The sequence below is a fragment of the Barbus barbus genome, assembly GCF_936440315.1.
Source record: "Barbus barbus genome assembly, chromosome: 7".
Lineage (NCBI taxonomy): Eukaryota > Metazoa > Chordata > Actinopteri > Cypriniformes > Cyprinidae > Barbus > Barbus barbus.
The window spans coordinates 10,011,853-10,030,006 of record NC_136735.1 but is presented as its reverse complement, the minus strand read 5'-3'; the positions used below and the strand labels follow the sequence as shown (position 1 = coordinate 10,030,006).

At 37.1% G+C, this 18,154-nt stretch overlaps 1 protein-coding gene across 2 annotated transcripts in view; it reads right to left on the bottom strand.

The window, feature by feature from the left end:
• The window catches only part of atp11a (ATPase phospholipid transporting 11A), a 62,080-nt gene that overhangs the window by 28,864 nt on the left and 15,062 nt on the right, over nt 1-18,154 (bottom strand). For both annotated transcript variants that reach the window (XM_079420498.1, XM_079420497.1), the window contains exons 2-9: nt 4,173-4,295; nt 3,686-3,775; nt 3,501-3,581; nt 3,309-3,416; nt 1,878-2,006; nt 1,556-1,659; nt 1,257-1,307; nt 418-482 (exon numbers count right to left, since the gene is read on the bottom strand). In XM_079420498.1, the coding sequence (XP_079276624.1) occupies nt 418-482; nt 1,257-1,307; nt 1,556-1,659; nt 1,878-2,006; nt 3,309-3,416; nt 3,501-3,581; nt 3,686-3,775; nt 4,173-4,295 (751 nt within the window). The remainder of the gene's footprint in view (nt 1-417; nt 483-1,256; nt 1,308-1,555; nt 1,660-1,877; nt 2,007-3,308; nt 3,417-3,500; nt 3,582-3,685; nt 3,776-4,172; nt 4,296-18,154) is intronic.

The window sequence follows — 18,154 nt, the reverse complement described above, 5'->3', positions numbered from 1 at the left end:
CTCGGCTGCAACAAAGTTAAACATTTTGAGAGCTTGCCCTGCTCTTAGAATCCTCACGTGTATAATGTGACATTCATCTCCTTCTCTCGCCCTTTCTCTCTCTCTCTCTCTAGCAATTAAGAACGTCTTTCTGATCTCACAAGCCTCAGTGACTCATTTAATTACAGTGGGAACGGAGTGACAGAACGACTCAATCAGCAACTCTCCTCTCGTGTTCTCCTGCCCTTCCTATTGCCTAAAAAAATCACATTGGCATTGTGCCAGATTATAGTGATGGATCTTAGCATCGACATCAATACAATTAGACTGAGTGCAAACAATGGAACACACAAACTAATACATGTATACCTTGAATCGACTGCAAATATAATTAATGTATGTGCATAAATGAAACATAACATGAAGTGTTTTTATTACCATGTATGTATTCAGTGTTTTTCAGTGTGGCTCCACGTAGCAGCAGGTTCTCAGAACCCAGGGGTCTAAAATAATCAAACAGATCAAATGCAGCATTACAAGCATAATAAACAAAATTATGCTCACATCTTTTTACAGTGTGTATGTGTTTTCCTGCAAATTCATCTCTCACATTGCAGGTCTATTTGAAATAAAAATGAATGTAAAAGATGTTAAAAAAAAAAATGTGAAATGGTAAATGGAAATGGTGGCTAGTTAAAGCAATGAAAATATGCACTTCATATTATACATTCATATAAATTAAATGTAATGTATCAACTATCCTAATATGAATTAACTAAATGTACTAAATATGAAAATAAATATTTGTGAAGCTGCCTAAATTAACCTTGTATCCTATTCTATTAAATTCTATATAACATAATAAATTACATAATTATATATTATTATTTATTTTAAATACTCAATTTATTCAGATTTATTAACATATTTGCATATATGAAATTTACCAAATAACAATATTTGCTGTATTTTATTATATCAAATGCAATATATATTACATGTACTATTATATAATATTAAATATTTTGTATTTATTTCATTTCAATACTGTATACGTTCATATTTATTTACATAATTGTACCAAATACAACATAGAACATTTTTAATTAAAGTTAGAGTGGATTGTAAGGAAATCTAAAGAGGAGCAGAATACTTTACTAAGAATCAGGATTGGAAGAGAGACCTGTTCTATGAAAATAATAAAGTGTCCCTCCTGAATTCAATCTTTCGCACACTGGCCCCTTAATTAAGAGTCAATTTCCTGAGTATAGATTTACCTCGCGATGGGCTCGTCTCGATCCAAATAAATATTGATGCGTCCCACAAATCTACAGCAGAAGAGGAAGAAAAGACAGAAATTAATGTCTAGTCTGGGCTCTGTGTCAATGTATGTGTGTGTGTGTGTGTGTGTGTGTGTGTGGTTAAGACACCATGTGAGGATATTTGTGTTGGGGTATCTGGAGTGTGTGGCATGCAGTTGTGCCAGTCCAACAGTAGTTCTATGCACAGTCAGTGTCTGTAAGAGAAAGCGAGGGTTTGTTTATGTTTTCTGCTGATATATGTGTGTACCACTCACTTGTACAGGTCTGGCTGGGGTTGTTCGCATTCTATCGTAGCATGCAGTGTATCCAACTCCTCCGCTGTGTTGAATGCCTTTGTGTCCTGAACTGCATAATAGGTCTTTGTATAGAGAGGAGAGCATGAGAGAAACTAGTTGGCATTCCAAGGTCAAAAACTCTCACACATATTTCTACCGTCTCCCATCTAATAAGAATTACTGGCAGTGTGCTATATATAGTAGTCAAAACATTTCAGTCACAATGTACAGAATTTAGAATAAAACTGAATTTTAGGAATAATAACAGTAACATTTTTCTTTCTATAAAATGACCAATCACCTTATGGCTGGACTCTCCATCTAAGCTGGCTGTCGTGACAAAGCATGTTCCATCTTCTCTACTGGTGGAGAGCAGTATGAGGTCACATGGAAATGTCTCATTCTCCTTAACCTGTACAATATCACCCACCTAAAAGGTCAATGAGCAAGAAAGGGTCAAATTCAACATTTACAGTAACAGTTTGAATCAAATAACAACCTGAAGATAAGGGAGAATATTTTACATTGTGCTGTACTTTTATGAGTAGGAAAAAGTAATGGTGAAGAGTGTAATGTTTATGTCAATGGCAGCAACATAACTAACTCCAAAAATTATGACTGATTCCAAACAGTCTCCAGCAACCATTGTTTGGACAAACCCAGCAATCCTGGACCAAACTCACACCATTTGTTGAGCAAATGTAGATACGTGAAACAAACTGCAGAAAATACACACTGTGACTTTAAGAAAAGGTCTTCCAGTGTTCATCATTTCTTGGTCATTTTATTTGTACGGATATCTAAATATACTTCTGGAATGACCTAAATACTCAAGTATCATAATGTTTTCAGTATGTTCCCTGACAGAGTGCTTGTATAAAGTAAGATACACTAAAGCTGTGTGAGATCAATAACAACGATTCAACTATACAAAATGAGTTGTCACTTACATAACAGTGGAATATACAAAAAAAATCATACTCATGAATCTACATAAATGAAAATCCTGATCCTGGTTGTTGTTCCCGCTGGTTTATCTGCATGTGTTGTGTTACGGATTACAGATGCTGACCGGATTATCAGCAGGAAAAGCTGTAATAGTAAGTATTCAAGCACATTCTCTCTTTATCATAACAGCTTCCAGTGTTTTTCACTGTGCTTTTCAAGTTTTATATACAGTTTTATATTCTATACTGAAAGAGAGAGAGCAATAGTTTCAAAAATAAATAACAAAGGGTTCCCACTGCATTGTGGGTAATGTGGGCACACTGTCATTCTGCTTGTTGACAGGCCAACATTCTGTTTCCAAACAGCAAGCTGGCTGTGTAAGCGGAAAGCTGGTTAGTAGAGCGAAACTTTGTTGATTTATTTCTCTGAGAATAAAAAAAAACCTAATTTTCAGAGCTGAAGTGTGCACTTTTTAGCATTATTTTTTTTTTACCTATGCCAGCTTAATTTGCATACATGATAAGCCATTTACAAGCTGATTTCCCCAAAAAATGAAAACAGCATGGGACTTTCAAAACACTGCTGTTCATTTAAGTGTCCTGAGCAGCCCAATACTCAGTCCAATAACCAATGGTATGAGCTTGTTTCACCAATGGAGTATTGGGGGAAACCTGTTTGAAAACAGTCATATTTTTCAAATCCATGTGGTGGCGCTAACAGCACAATTCACTGATCTATATGTTGTGAGCTTCAGATGTTATACTCATTCTATGTGATTGCGCACCCGTAGCTTTTGACTCTGTTTGCGCACGACTTTGCCATGCTGGATGACGTGGACTGGACATTGGTTTATAGCGTTGTCCGCTTTGTGCCTGATCCAGTCCTCATAGCCCTGCAGGGGCGAAAGAGACCAATGAAGGAGTGACGTTACAATTATGACACCTTTTATAGAGGAAAGTTAAGGGTCTTTTCTCACCTGTTTAATGGCTGTGACAGTAATGACAAAGAAAAGAGGCAGACCGCTGGTCGTAGGACTGGTAGGTGTGTCAATGATCAGCTACAGAGAGAGATGGTGAGGGGGGAAATATCACACATCACGCTGTCACAGAAAGGTCAGCTCATGCTAATAGGACAATTTCCATAAGCGACACCATCACAAACCTGCACTAGAAAGATGATCAGAAAATAGAAATTGGCGATTCTTCTGAACTGCTCAAAGAGATTCTTCGGGATAAAATTCCAGAAAGTATACTGTGGAGAAAAAGAGATATGTTTAACAAAACAAAAAAGCAAAACCCAAACCAAACCAAAAAAACCCCCAAGAAACTTTATACTTAAAACAAGCAAAAAACAATGTGGTAAAAAAATTATGTAATTTAATATACACTTTCTAATTTAGCTATTTTCTTACACAATTTAAATTTTTTTGATTTTTATAATATTTTATATATTAAACTTTTTAAATATAAATTGGAATACAAAAAAAAATGTGTTCATCAGCTAGTAATGGTGATAAGACCACCTGACCATGTCCTGATCATGCTTTTTGTGTTTATTTTTCTATAATGACCAGATGATTGTATATTGTTTTGCATATTGCATATTGTTTTTGGTTCAGATAGTTGTTTGGCTGTGGAGCACATCTGACCTTTGAGGATACGATTCTGTTGTCAGGAAATCTCTGTGGAATGTATGCTTCTGTTCCTGGTGGAGGCTCTTTATGTCCAATATACACCGTCCTGCTGTCAACCCAGCTCTCCTCTCCTGTACACTGAAACAAAGAGACAGAGAGAGTGGATTGATTTATTCATAGATATTCATGCATCATCCATCCAATGTGACTGCTTCCTGTTGGAGAACACACTCTATAATCAGTATTGACATGGTCGGCCGGCCTGACTTGAGTTCACAGGTCAGATCCACCCACTGGAGAAAACAGGTGCACAAATGAGGAACCAGCTTTGAGCTACAACTATAGAGTTTTGCTCTGATGAGAAAGAGAACAGATACAGAACGTATGGTTCCTGTCATGCTTGATTTGACTCTCAAACGCAGGGGAACATAGTTTCATAGCAAAGAACAAGAGAGAGAGAGAAAGAGAGAGAGGAGGGGCTTTTAGTGTAACCCATTTTATCACCCACCTGGCAAAAATTACAAAACTGCATAATTTAAGATATTTAAGATTCAGCTACATTTAATGTTACACCAAAGTTTAAAGGAACTGTTGACCCAAAATTTCAGTCATCATTTACTCAAAAAAAATAAAACTATTAAAAACATTTTTGTTGTAATACAGCTGAAAAAAAAATATATTATAAATATTAGATGAAAAACAAAACAACATAGATTAATAACTAACTGAAATAAGTTGAAGCACTAAAAATTACTAAATGGAAATAAATAAAAACTAAACTTAAAAATAAATTAACCTAAATTGTAATATTTAAAAAATAAATAAATAAAAATTACAAAAGCACATGACAAAATTAATAAATTAAACTAAAACGAAACCTGGAAACATAAAATAACAAAAGCTAGTTCTACTAATAAATATTATTTTATATATATTTAAATATTATAAATAACACTAAAATAACACGGTTTCAAATCTGTTTGACATTCTTTTTTTTCTGTGAATTGAAAATGTACAAACAACACTGGACTGTATATGACATCATTTTTATTTTTCTGGGACCTATCCCTTTAATGCATACAATAACAATATGGCTGATGAAAATAGTACAGGAGGATGCCCACTGCTACTGTCTTTTGTATTCATTTCCCATACTACATTAAGTAAAAGCAAAAAGCGAAAAACTATGAGACAATAAAACCAACAGCGTGAAATAGTCATCCTAGCAGGTTTGCACATATCTTAATTTCTCTCTTCATTTTTCGTTATTCATACTTCACTCAACATGTGCTACTCTGAAGCATCTGCTCTTGCTACTGCTGCTGACTTCACACCAGCTTTAATAGGTTTGGATTATGCAAGGAAAGCTGATCTTAGATCAGGGTGAAGGGAGTCACCTGATACCGTGTGTCTTTACATTCCAGTACTACAAGTAACCTGTCTGCAACTGTAGCTAGTGTCAACGGCCGTGATGGCATTGGCTGCTATATGACTCCGCCTTTCCCTCTCCATCAGGGCAGGATTAAATCCGGCCGAGCCTCTTAAGCGCTTACATAAGATGAGAAAAATGAGCTATTACCACTTCAAAGAATGCCTGTATCCAGCACTGCATGCAACAGGACATGCATGAGGATTTTTGTCATATAAAAGCACAGTGAGAACATGTTGAATGTTCTTGTGTTTGGCTTTAATTCGTTTAGGGTTTGGCAGGGATTTAAACACATATAAGGTCATGCTCAACTGTTGACAACATCAATTATACAAATGAAATCCTTTAGAATTCAGACTGACGTCATGGTCCACAGCAATGTCAAATTCTTTGCATCACCTTGTTCATCATGAAAAATCCTAAGAGACCCACAGGAAGACAGTCTGAAGTTTCTCTGTGTGACTCATGCATCTCGATGAATCTGTGTATTTGTGTGTGTGTGTTTTTGACCTTGCAGGGTGAGCTCAGACACCATCCACCCTACCCAAATTACTCAACATGTCTTTCAGCTCCCCTAAAATGACAACACGCATTCAAAAGAAAACAAATTCAAGGATAAATCGCACAAAACACTTTCAAAAGAAAAAAAAACAATACATTACATTATGCTTTCAACTGGAAAGGAAGCATCGTTAGAGAATAATTCGATTTTTTAATCGTGACATTATTTTCAGAACAAATAAGCAATTTTTTTCAATTCTTATTGCAGTAAAAATCAAATCTCCTTACTGTAATGTGAAATATTATTGTTTTATTAATTATTTAATAACATTTAAAAGTATTTATGAATTACTTATAAAAGTTATATCACTGCACACACACACACACAACTACATAGAATATATAAAGTATAACAATTAAAAAAAAAAAAATTCAACAACAAAAAAATCTAATTAGAACAAGATTTCCACTACACTAGTAAAAAACCTATGCCATAATTTACACTATTTAAAATAAATTTATTTCCTACTACAAACTTACTAAGAGTCTTTAAATGCAAGATATTTAAAGTGTACACTTGCAATAGTTCACTTTTAGCACAATCAAAAACACTTCAGTGTATCTTTAGTTCTCAGCGCTACTTCCACACATTTAAAGTGCATTAAGTACAAAATTAGTTGTTCCAAATTAGCAGACTTTAGGTATACCAGTTTAGTATACCAATAGTACAATTGCAGGTTATTTTTATTAAGCACATAAATATGTAAATGTATTTGTAGTAGGCCTATACTTAACACAAAATTAGGCTACGTTCACACTGTCAGTTTTTGGGATTGACAACTGCATTTTCTTTACAGGTGTGAGTCTCGAAATGTCTCGTTCACACAGCATCTTACAGTCGTGTTTAGAAAGCGGTCTGTATGAACGTGCAACGGGAGTCAAGCCCGTATTCCTCACTAGTAACCATAGCGACGGTGACCAAAGTAAAATCAAAGATGGCGATGTCCATAAAACTGAAAGTCTTAGGCGCGTTTCCATTACAGATTTGCGCAAAACTTTGGCGATAGTTTATAAATGTCGACAAAAAAAGTATTGCGAAATGACCGCGTTTCCATTAACAGATGTTATGCGTCAAAAACGTAATTTTTTTCCTCTCGCGATAAGTCATGGCAACGGAATTTGATGGGATTTTGACAGATTTTGGCTATATTTGATCGAAGGAGGCGTGTGTATGTATCTTTACAAAAGCAGAGCGGAGAGCGGCTTCAGAAATGTGTGCGACACGCCTCATATAAACACAAGCATAGACTAGAGTGGCTGAGATCAACTCCGGTGGCCGTATCAGAGCCTCACTGCGCCGCAAATGTGTGCAGTGTGAATTGTCTAAGCATGAATGGCAGGCAAAGCCCCTTTTACCTGAGAGGCCACGTATTAAGTGTTTCTTGGAGTTTATAGTAAATAGAAGACTGATCATATGACACTTTACGTACACCATGTGACCTGTAATTGCGAAAAAAAACCATTTCCATTGCAGTTTTGCGAATTATTCCTTTTTCGCATTGCCTGAAAAACCACCTCATGCGAGCGTTTTTGCGAAATTGACACGTTTCCATTAGGCGTATTTTCAATTTGCTTAATTTGAAGGGTAATGGAAACACTTTCTGACACGACAAGTGTCCAATCGAGCTCATTTGTCAAATCTTCATTAACCGACGGCAGCTTTTAAATTTGGGTGGAGAGCAGAACATTTGAATCGCACGGATGCGCACAGAACACAAAACTTACAGGAGCACCTCCGGTGGAAAACTGATGGGATCTAAAAAAAAAAATTCAGATGACACGCAGCTCATTTCTCCGTCACTGTAAGTTACCGAAAACACGTGAAAACACGAAACACACGGTAGACGCACATTTGTGTGGCAGAGCGGCTGTATGACGTGACAGACAACTAGTTGTCCAGTCCTGTACCGTTCACACAGCGCTGTGTTCCGAGAATGCGGAGTCCCGAAAATTTAAGGCTGTGAGTTCGGTTACAGAATGCGGTTGTCACACCCGTAAATAACCGTACTGTGTGTGAACTTAACCGTATTAAGGACTCAAATACGGGATTGACAACTGTATTCTGCTGCTGTGTGAACGTGGCCAATATGTATTTCAAATACATTTTTGTATATTTTTATTTTTAGGGTACTCACACTGGAAATAATGGGAATAACACACACACACACAAAAATCCAGATTACAGTTATGGTCATGCCAATTCAGAAAGTTTGAAAACTATGTACTACTTCAAAATATATTTTATTTATTTTATGAGATTCACCCTCAAACATGAGGCTGCTTCACAGAATGTGCTAGAAGTATGGTCAGAGAGCAAATTCCACTATAAACAGGCTTAAATTACATAAAGAATTCTTCTGATTTCCTCTGTGTTTTCTCTGTGTTATAGAGGTGGATTTAAGCAGACGGCACTGAGCAGCTGGTCAAAAGCTCAGTGAACCCTGAGCCTCATAATCACACCTAATCCACTGCCCTAAAACACACACACACACACACACACACACACACAATGAATGAGCCTGTTCGGTGTTCTTCCAGGCACCTGATGGGTCTAAGATGACATATATAAACCCAACATCCACCAAACTAGCTAGCTAGCAGGCTAACACTAGCTAGCTAACACGGAAAACAAACAGTTTAATCATGGATGAATTGTGGTATATTTACTGTTAAAGGAACAGTTTACCCTTTATCTAGTGCTCAGTTACTCACCCTTATGTTGTTCTACAATTACATGCTGGTATTTTTTTTTCATTAAACACAAAAGAAGAAATTTCCCGCTTCTAATACATAGAACAAATAACAGCATGTAAGTGCAGAATGGCAAGAGGGCAAGTAAATGATGGCAAATGTTATTTTGGGGTAAACTATTCGTTTGAACTAAGATGGCCGGTTCTGAATAATAAGAGAAATCAGACCAAAATCGCTGCTTAACTTCCTTTGAAAACCAAGTACACAATCTCATAACTAAGAAGCAAACAGTCACACAGGAGAGGTGGCAGTAGTCTCACTAGTCAAAGGGATTATATCACGCTCGACTCCTGCCTGAGCTCCCGACGAACAGCTCAAGTTACCCTACCACACACACAAAATCACCAACTGTCCATGCAAACAACGGCTGAAATTCCTCCAGCCGCTGCTGATCAGTGCTGATCCAGGAACAGCTATACCCACCTATGAAAACAAATATATTTTGATGACATATTTCAGGATATACAGTAAGTGTCAAAAACTGATCCTAGATCAGCACTTTCCATGCCACCACAGGCCATACAGACTGAAATGTAATGCTCTCCATGACGACATTTTCCAGTTGTGACCTTACTAGCTAATGACAGTTTGATATTTTGCGAACAAACCAAAAACAGCAGACACTATATGGCGGTAGGAGGGCACATCCAAATATATGGAGGTAAGAAGGCATATCCAAACCAGGCTACATGGATGCATCCTTCATTTTCCATGATATCCTACAGTCCTGTGTTTTAAATGATGGAATAGATGCGCATTTATTTAATTTCATTTATAGATGAATAAATTTATTTATTTAATGTCAGATTCCACTTCTACTCAGAAATAAGCATTGAAGATAATAAATATGAAATAATTCTAGATCATCAAATCTTTATATATCGAAAGTCGAACACTAATACTTATATAAAACAATATTAAAAAATAATATGTATTTATATATCATTTTTATTATTATTTAAATTGTAACGTATTGTGCTGTCTATAATTTAATCTGATTTCAAAAAATATAAGTATATTAATTATTTCATTACTTTTATATTATTTATTTTACTTTGCATATATAAACATAAGTATGTAAGAGCGAGTTAATTAGTATTAGCCAATTCAGATAAACATGTAGTGTCAATTGCATAACTTTTCTCCAAATTCTCATTACAATAATATGAAAAATCTCAGTTTCATTATTACTGTAATGCAAAATAAAGATTATTTTATCAATAATGGTGTACACAACATTATATGGCTTTCATTTATTTAAAAACATTTTATTATTTAAAGAATTCACACAATTAAAAAAAAATGCCAGAGTGAGTTTATCATTACAGTAAGATCCAAGTAGTTAATGTGAGTTTATGAGTATGTTTAAGATAAAGGCAAAAAGAACTGGGTTTTTTGGAAAATGTGAACTATGACTACAACCACTACTTTTATAACTACTAATCTGAGCTCAACACACACACACACACAAACTGCTTCAGGGCATCACTGAAGTTACATGGCTAAAAATAGCACTGCATGATTCCTGTAACTTAATGCAGTGCTGCCTGACAGACTCCCGTATGTGAAACACAATACAAACAATTAAACAGACAACAGGAACTCATTTCAGATCAAAACACTGAGGGTTCTCAAAAAAAAAAAAAAAAAAAAGACTTAAGAAATGATTTTTGTGGCAAAATGTATCTATAAACAAGTAGTCATAATCGAATAGAGGCATATTCAGTGATAACTCAAGCTGTCATCAGCTTACATGTAGGTGAGCGTTTAATGACTCTAATTTAAAAGTGTGACAGTAGGGTCACATGCCTAAGAGGAGGAAGATGTGGAGATAAGAAGGGAAATGCAGAAACGCAGAAATGCGTGCGAGTGTGTACTTGTTTGCTATATACCACAATTATTTTTTATTCATTCTTTATTAAAGTTATTAATCATATAGATTATTTGATCAGGACAAAAAAAAAAGGAATGTCATTGACCACTTATTTTCAGAATAATACATCTTATTTTAATACAATATCATCCCAGACCAATCTGTTGTAACTGAAAAGTGAAGTGGAGCTGAATCTGAATCAGGCAGGTGTCTGTACACACCTCTCTGATCTGGATCTGGATTGTTTGAGCTCATTATTCACCCTCGTTCTCTTGATCTCTCCGTACCAGCGTTTCCATGACCCTTGCTCAACCTGGATAATGAGTGAAACCAGTAAACCTTGGCCTACTGCCCAAGTATCTCTGTCTGTCCTATTGTCCACATGGGTGTCGACTTCCCATCCAAAAGTCCGGTTGTTTCAGTACAACTCACGAGAAGAAGAAAAAAACTGAAGAAACAAAAGGAGAACAGAGGGGGGGATTCCTCCCCTGAGCAAAACTAAACAATTCCTTTACAAGAAGGAAATGTACGATCAACAGAGGAAAAACATAAGCGTTTAAGGACGCTTTCTATTTTTCAGCGATAACTGGAGCCTTGAGGGTTTTAAAAGGACAAACATTCACTGACTTTCTCCTCTAAACAAAGTGGGACAACATGTGTTTGCATTTCAAATAATCTGTGGGCGGACTCTAATTTTGCCGCCTCCTCTCTCCCTCTTACTTCTTACTAATTCTACATGAAGGCAACCTGTTGTCTTATAACCGAATGCCAGGAATAAACACCCACACACATATTGTGCCTGGTAACCTTTTCACTCCACCCTACACACACAGCAAGTTTCTATCACATACACACACACAAGTACACAATCGCACACATCCGCTCCACAAGGGGAAAACATGCCCTTTCAGGAAAATAACAGCATAATGACCTTTTACATGGATGTAACTGGCCGGTAAGAAAAAAGAAAACAGGTTTAACTTAGAGTGGTAAATGACTATAATTGCATATTTAATGCTGTGCTGACTTTGAACTCAAAAGCTTTTCAATGCCAACCTGACAACAAATCTCAAATAATATGCAAAGCCAGATAAGCCTCATAGAGACAGACTTATGAAAATCTTATTTGATTTACACACTATTTTAAAGGCATAGTTCACCCAGAAATAACGATTCTGTCATATTAATCCAAACTTGTTTGATTTGTCTTTCTTTAGTGGAATACAAAAAAGAGACATTACCGTTCTTACCATTTGGGGGCAGTAAGATTTATTTACGTTTATGAAAAAAACCCTTATGTTCGTCATAGCTGCATTTTTTAATGAAAAAACATATATATAGCAAAAACAGAAAAAACGTGAAATATTATTACAAATTAAAATAACCGTTTTCTATTTGAATATATGAATATATCTTAAAATGCTATTTATTCCTGCGATGCAAAGCTGAATATTCAGCAACCATTACTCCAGTCTTCAGTGTCACATGATCCTTCAAATATCATTTGGTGCTCGAAATCACAAACTGCCCACTTAAACAAGATCATGATGTCTAAACAGCCTATAAAGTTTTTTTATTGTTTGGCTTAGATGACGTTAGGGGTGTTTAAATCTGAAATCGATACCTACTAAAACAGATTTGCGTGCCATAAAGAAGTAGCTCATTCAAAATAGACTGAATTGCCCTCCTCAGACTGAAGGAAACACAATTTTTGCACAGTATAAAATATATAGCGGTATGTGAATGATTCATGGGCGGTCTACCTGGGGCCAAGAACAATAATGAAGAAAAGAAGCAGAAATGGGACATCAGTGAGTCTGTAGCATGTCAAAAGTGTAGACATTTGTTCTTAAAATTAATTTATAAATATTAATATTCAGGATGCTTTGAGGCTCTGAGAGCAGGTGGTTCAGACAGATGTTTCGTCTTAAAGGAACACTCCACTTTTTTTTGGAAATAGGCTCATTTCACAACTCCCCAACAGTTGAGTTTTACCGTTTTTGAATCCATTCAGCCGATCTCCGTGTCTGGCGGTAGCACTTTTAGCATAGCTTAGCATAGATCATTGAATCACATTAGACCATTAGCATTTGGTCATCAAAAATGGCCAAAGAGTTTCGTTAATTTTCCTATTTATAACTTGACTCTTCTGTAGTTACATTATGTACTAAGACCGACGGAAAATGAAATGTTGTGATTTTCTAGGCCGATATGGCTAGGAACTATACTCTCACTCCAGTGTAATAATAAAGGAAATTTGCGCTAAATGCTAGTGTGCTGCCCAGAAGGCTTGTTTCGCCACCAACTGAATTTTCTATTTCAATTTATATCCCTTCAGTAGGGAAAATGATATTATTTTTCCTCTTTGGTTTATGACAAAAAAAGAAAAAGAAAAAAAGCATTTGAAAATCATAAAACATAAATTCAAAGTCGATGTAAACTCAATAATCCAATAAAAGCACTGAGCTGTTGCAGTGCATTACTGGTTAAAAGTTAACTGCTTAAAAGAGAGCAGTTACTGACATTTTATGTTAGTAACTGCTAACTTGTTTCTCCTGTTTTTTGTTTTTCAAATAAGATCAGTTTTACCAGGGATGATCTGCTGAATATTCGGCAGAACACACCACAAAATCTTCTACCGGTTTTTGCTGGACATTGTAGTTGGTGGAGCCGTAGCTCTGGTCAAACGCTACAGGAGGCGCAGACGGGGAAAGCGAGCCGGCGCGCTCGTGAAACTTCGTCAGCGCGGATTTAGAACGGCGTTACCTAGCATCCATTCGTCAAATCTCCGTTCTCTACCCAACAAAACGGACGAACTCCTTCTGCTCTCCCGGACAAACAAGGACTTTTCTAACTCTGCTGCTCTGTGTTTCACGGAAACCTGGTTGAATGGCGACATACCGGACAGCGTGATTCATCTGCCTAATTACCAGCTGATCAGAGCAGATCGGGACACAGAATCAACGGGGAAATCGCGCGGCGGCGGGACATGCTTTTACATCAATGAGAGGTGGTGTATCACTCGGTTCCACGAGCAGCTTTAGGACTCTCTGATCACTGTTTGGTTCATCTTATTCCATCCTACAGGCAGAAACTTAAGTCTGCAAAGCCTGTATTAAGATCTGTTAAAAGATGGACTAACGAAACAGAGCGGGATTTACAAGCCTGTTTCTCTCTCACTGATTGGACTGTTTTTGAAGCTGCTGCAAATGATCTGGACGAGCTCACAGAGACTGTAACATCTTATATCAGTTTCTGTGAGGACATGTGCATTCCTACCAGGACTCATCTATTCTACAACAATGACAAACCATGGTTCACTGCCAAACTCAGACAGCTCCGTCAGGCCAAAGAAGATGCTCACAGAAAGGGGGATAAAGTCTTGTACAAACAGGCCAAATACACATTGGAAAAGGAGATCAGAGTGGCAAAGAGGAATTATTCTGACAAGCTCAGGAACAAATTCTCTTCCAGTGATCCTGCTTCAGTGTGGTTAGGATTGAAGGACAACACCAGCTACAAAACACCACCCCTCAGCACTCTGGATAATCAACACCTGGCAGACGACTTAAACGAGTTCTTTTGTCGTTTTGAACGATCACCCCACACCCGCCCAGAACACCCCTCCAGCAACCCCTCTCTCCCACACACCTACAATTCAAATCAGCGAAGATGATGTGTGCCAGGTCTTCAGGAAGAACAAAAGAAGGAAAGCACCTGGTCCAGATGGTGTGTCACCAGCCTGCCTAAAAATCTGTGCTGATCAGCTAGCTCCCATCTTCACACAGATCTTCAATAGATCACTGGAGCTGTGTGAAGTCCCCTCATGCTTCAAACGCTCCACCATCATCCCCGTCCCAAAGAAACACAAAATTACTGGACTTAATGACTACAGACCTAAACTAACTCAGCTCTCCGTCCCCACCTCCGTCTGCCAGTGGATCAACAGCTTCCTGACAGACAGACAGCAGTTAGTAAAGCTTGGCAAATTCACATCCAGCACTCAAACCATCAGCACTGGAGCTCCTCAGGGCTGCGTTCTCTCCCCACTGCTCTTCTCCCTCTACACCAACGACTGCACATCTAAAGACCCCTCTGTCAAGCTCCTGAAGTTCGCAGACGACACCACACTGATCGGCCTCATCCAGGACGGTGACGAGTCTGCTTACAGACAGGAGGTTAAGGAGCTGGCTGTCTGGTGCAGTCTTAACAACCTGGAGCTTAACACGCTCAAAACTGTGGAGATGATCGTGGACTTCAGGAGAAACCCCCCTGCTCTCCCCCCACTCACCATCATGAACAGCACTGTGACTGCAGTGGAGTCATTCAGATTCCTGGGCACCACCATCTCTCAGGACCTGAAGTGGGATATTCACATTGACTCCATTGTCAGGAAGGCCCAGCAGAGGCTGTACTTTCTTCGCCAGCTGAGGAAGTTCAACCTGCCACAGGACTTACTGAAACAGTTCTACTCTGCCATCATTGAATCCATCCTCTGCACCTCAATAACTGTCTGGTTCAGCTCAGCTACCAAATGAAAAGAAGACTACGGAGGGTAGTCCAGACTGCTGAGCGAATCATTGGTACAACCCTCCCCACTCTCCAAGAACTGTACTTATCCAGAGTGAGCAAAAGGGCTGGCAAAATTACTCTGGACCCCTCACATCCAGCACACTCCCTCTTTGAACTGTTACCGTCTGGTCGACGCTACAGAGCTCTGAGCACCAGAACGACCAGACACAGGAACAGTTTCTTCCCTCAGTCAATACATCTCATGAACACTCAATAAATAAATGTGGAACACACAACTAATTCATTATCCATTCACCACACTCACTTATTTTATTTTTATTTTTATCATTTCTAATTTGCACATACTTGACCTGTACATACATAGTCGCCTATATTATATATTGTGTATTTTTTGTTTTTTTGCTGCTTTGTACATTGGTTATTGGCTATTTCTTGTTATTTTCTTTTATTACCTGTGTCCTGTCCTGTTACTGTCTTTCTGTTGCACTGTGGAGCTTCTGTCACTACAACAAATTCCTTGTATGTGTAAACATACTTGGCCAATAAAGCTCATTCTGATTCTGATTCTGATTTATGTGGCATGGCAACAATATTTTATGAGTGGAATAAAAGCAGACAGCAGGTATCCACAGTGCAGTCTGAATATGTGGATTTTAACAACATGATTGAACATTCCATTATATGCAGCTACTCTGACCAATGCAGCACTCAGCAAGTTATACAACCTAGAAAATCTGTCAGATTACATTCCCGCAAACTTTAATTAATCAGAAAGCCACTACACCAATACAGGGTGTTTTATCAATGCATAAAACACTAATAATATAGCAGGGAAAATATGAATGCATTCTTATGTCTGACTGATGTGCATTAACGGATCTTTTCTTGCTTGCATGCATTCAAGTAAATGCAAAATAAATGCATGTGTGTTACAGACCTTCTTTTATACGGAAAGCGAGTCAGCAAATGTGTTTCCAAGCAACAATACAGCAAACTCTGTGGTATATATGGTATGTTAGATCCATACCATAAAAAAGCAAGGCAAGCATTAAGTGAGACTAAAAGCTTAATATTCATCTAGCATTTAAGGACAATAAAACCACAGTAGTTTATTGAAGTAGTTAAAGAGCAGACCACTGAATGTGGTTCTGATCAGATTTTAGCTTTTAAATATGTCTGGATTGAAGAGTGCATTAACGAGTTGTCTCTGTGTGATCACATTAAATCTATTTCTAATCCTGATCTGTTCTATAAAATCAGTTATTGGATTGTACAACAAGGATGTAATGGGTTTTTATAATGGTAAAAGCTTAGGGTTGGTGTCCAGAGGGTGTCTGGTTTGAATCATTTAAGGACTGAACACTTAACCCCAGGTTGCGCCAGTGGGACTGTCACTTATTAAGACAGAAATAATGTCTCTTAAATTAATACTAACTGGAAAGTATTTCTAGATAAAAGAAAACCACAGAAAGGAAAAGATCAATGGTGTGTTTGTTTGTGCTTTTTTCCCTACTGGGCTCATTATTATCGTCTAAAGAATTATAAGCACATCATCTATGCCTGAATTATTCTATCATGGGAAATTATTTTATTACTGTATATGTGGAAAAATCACACCTTCATATCATAGTAACACATGTGCATTATCTGTCCGATGCATATTGCATAAGAATTACACAATACATTTTTGCTATAAATAAGAAGTGAGTACTGTCCATGTGAGTGAAAAAAGCCAATATTTCCTCTTTTTTATCTTGCATTATCATTGTCTTGAGAGAACAAGCAATATAGTGTTTGTATCCATCTGTCTATATGTTTACATTTCTCTTCATGTAAGAGTGCACAGAGGGAACTCAGATAGCTTCAGCAATTATATAAGAAAGAGATGCTTTTAGCCTCTCTAAAGTAAAGTAAAGTCAACTAATATAACGATAGAAGGATAGATTACATAATACATTACTTAATAATTGATATGAGTCAGTAGAAACACTGAAAGGCACTATGTCAGATGTTCACAACCTCATGGTCACCAGAGACACAGAAATTTTAATAGTGGCCTAGTATACAGATAAGCTGATAATTATTCTCATATTATGTGTCATAACCGATTAATGGCTGGTATTAAAATGTTTTACTTTTGCCCAAATAAATAAAAAATTAACTAGATTAAATTATTAAACAGTTTTTAAAGATTAACTTTAAGTGTGCTACAGTAAAATGTAAAAATAGGGACAGTAAAATACATAATAAAATAAATAATAATAATAATACAAAATAACAGCATACAATTAAATGTCCAATAAATATTGTGCATCCCTAGACCAAACAGTAAAATTTACATGAGATTAATAATGATCAAAGTCTTCATTTAATTCACAAAATCCATCTAAGAAGTGAAGGGCTGTAATTTCAGCATGAATACAGTAAACAAACACAAAATGAAAGTGAAATGCTTTTGTCGTGGCTCTGTTGATGGTGTAGGATTCAGGTATAAGAGTCTGTTCATGAATCAGCTCTTCTCCAAACCACAAAAAACCAGAGCTGCACATATTTTATCTCACCCACTGATAACCAAAGCGAAGATGACTGAAATACAGCCGTTCTAACACAACCCACACACATCCTTGCTATTGATGCAATGGTAGCTCTGGTAACATTTGCTAAACACTTGTGTATAATTCATGGATTGTCCACATAAGCTAGCGATAAGAGCTATCACGCTTGTCCAGTCAGCTCGTCCTTAAGGTTAACAACATTTTACAATCACAAAAGGCATTTTAAATATAGTTTGTTGGGGGAGGCGGACAGGCCCGTACAGGACTGAGATTAATAGGGTTGTCAACAGGCCAA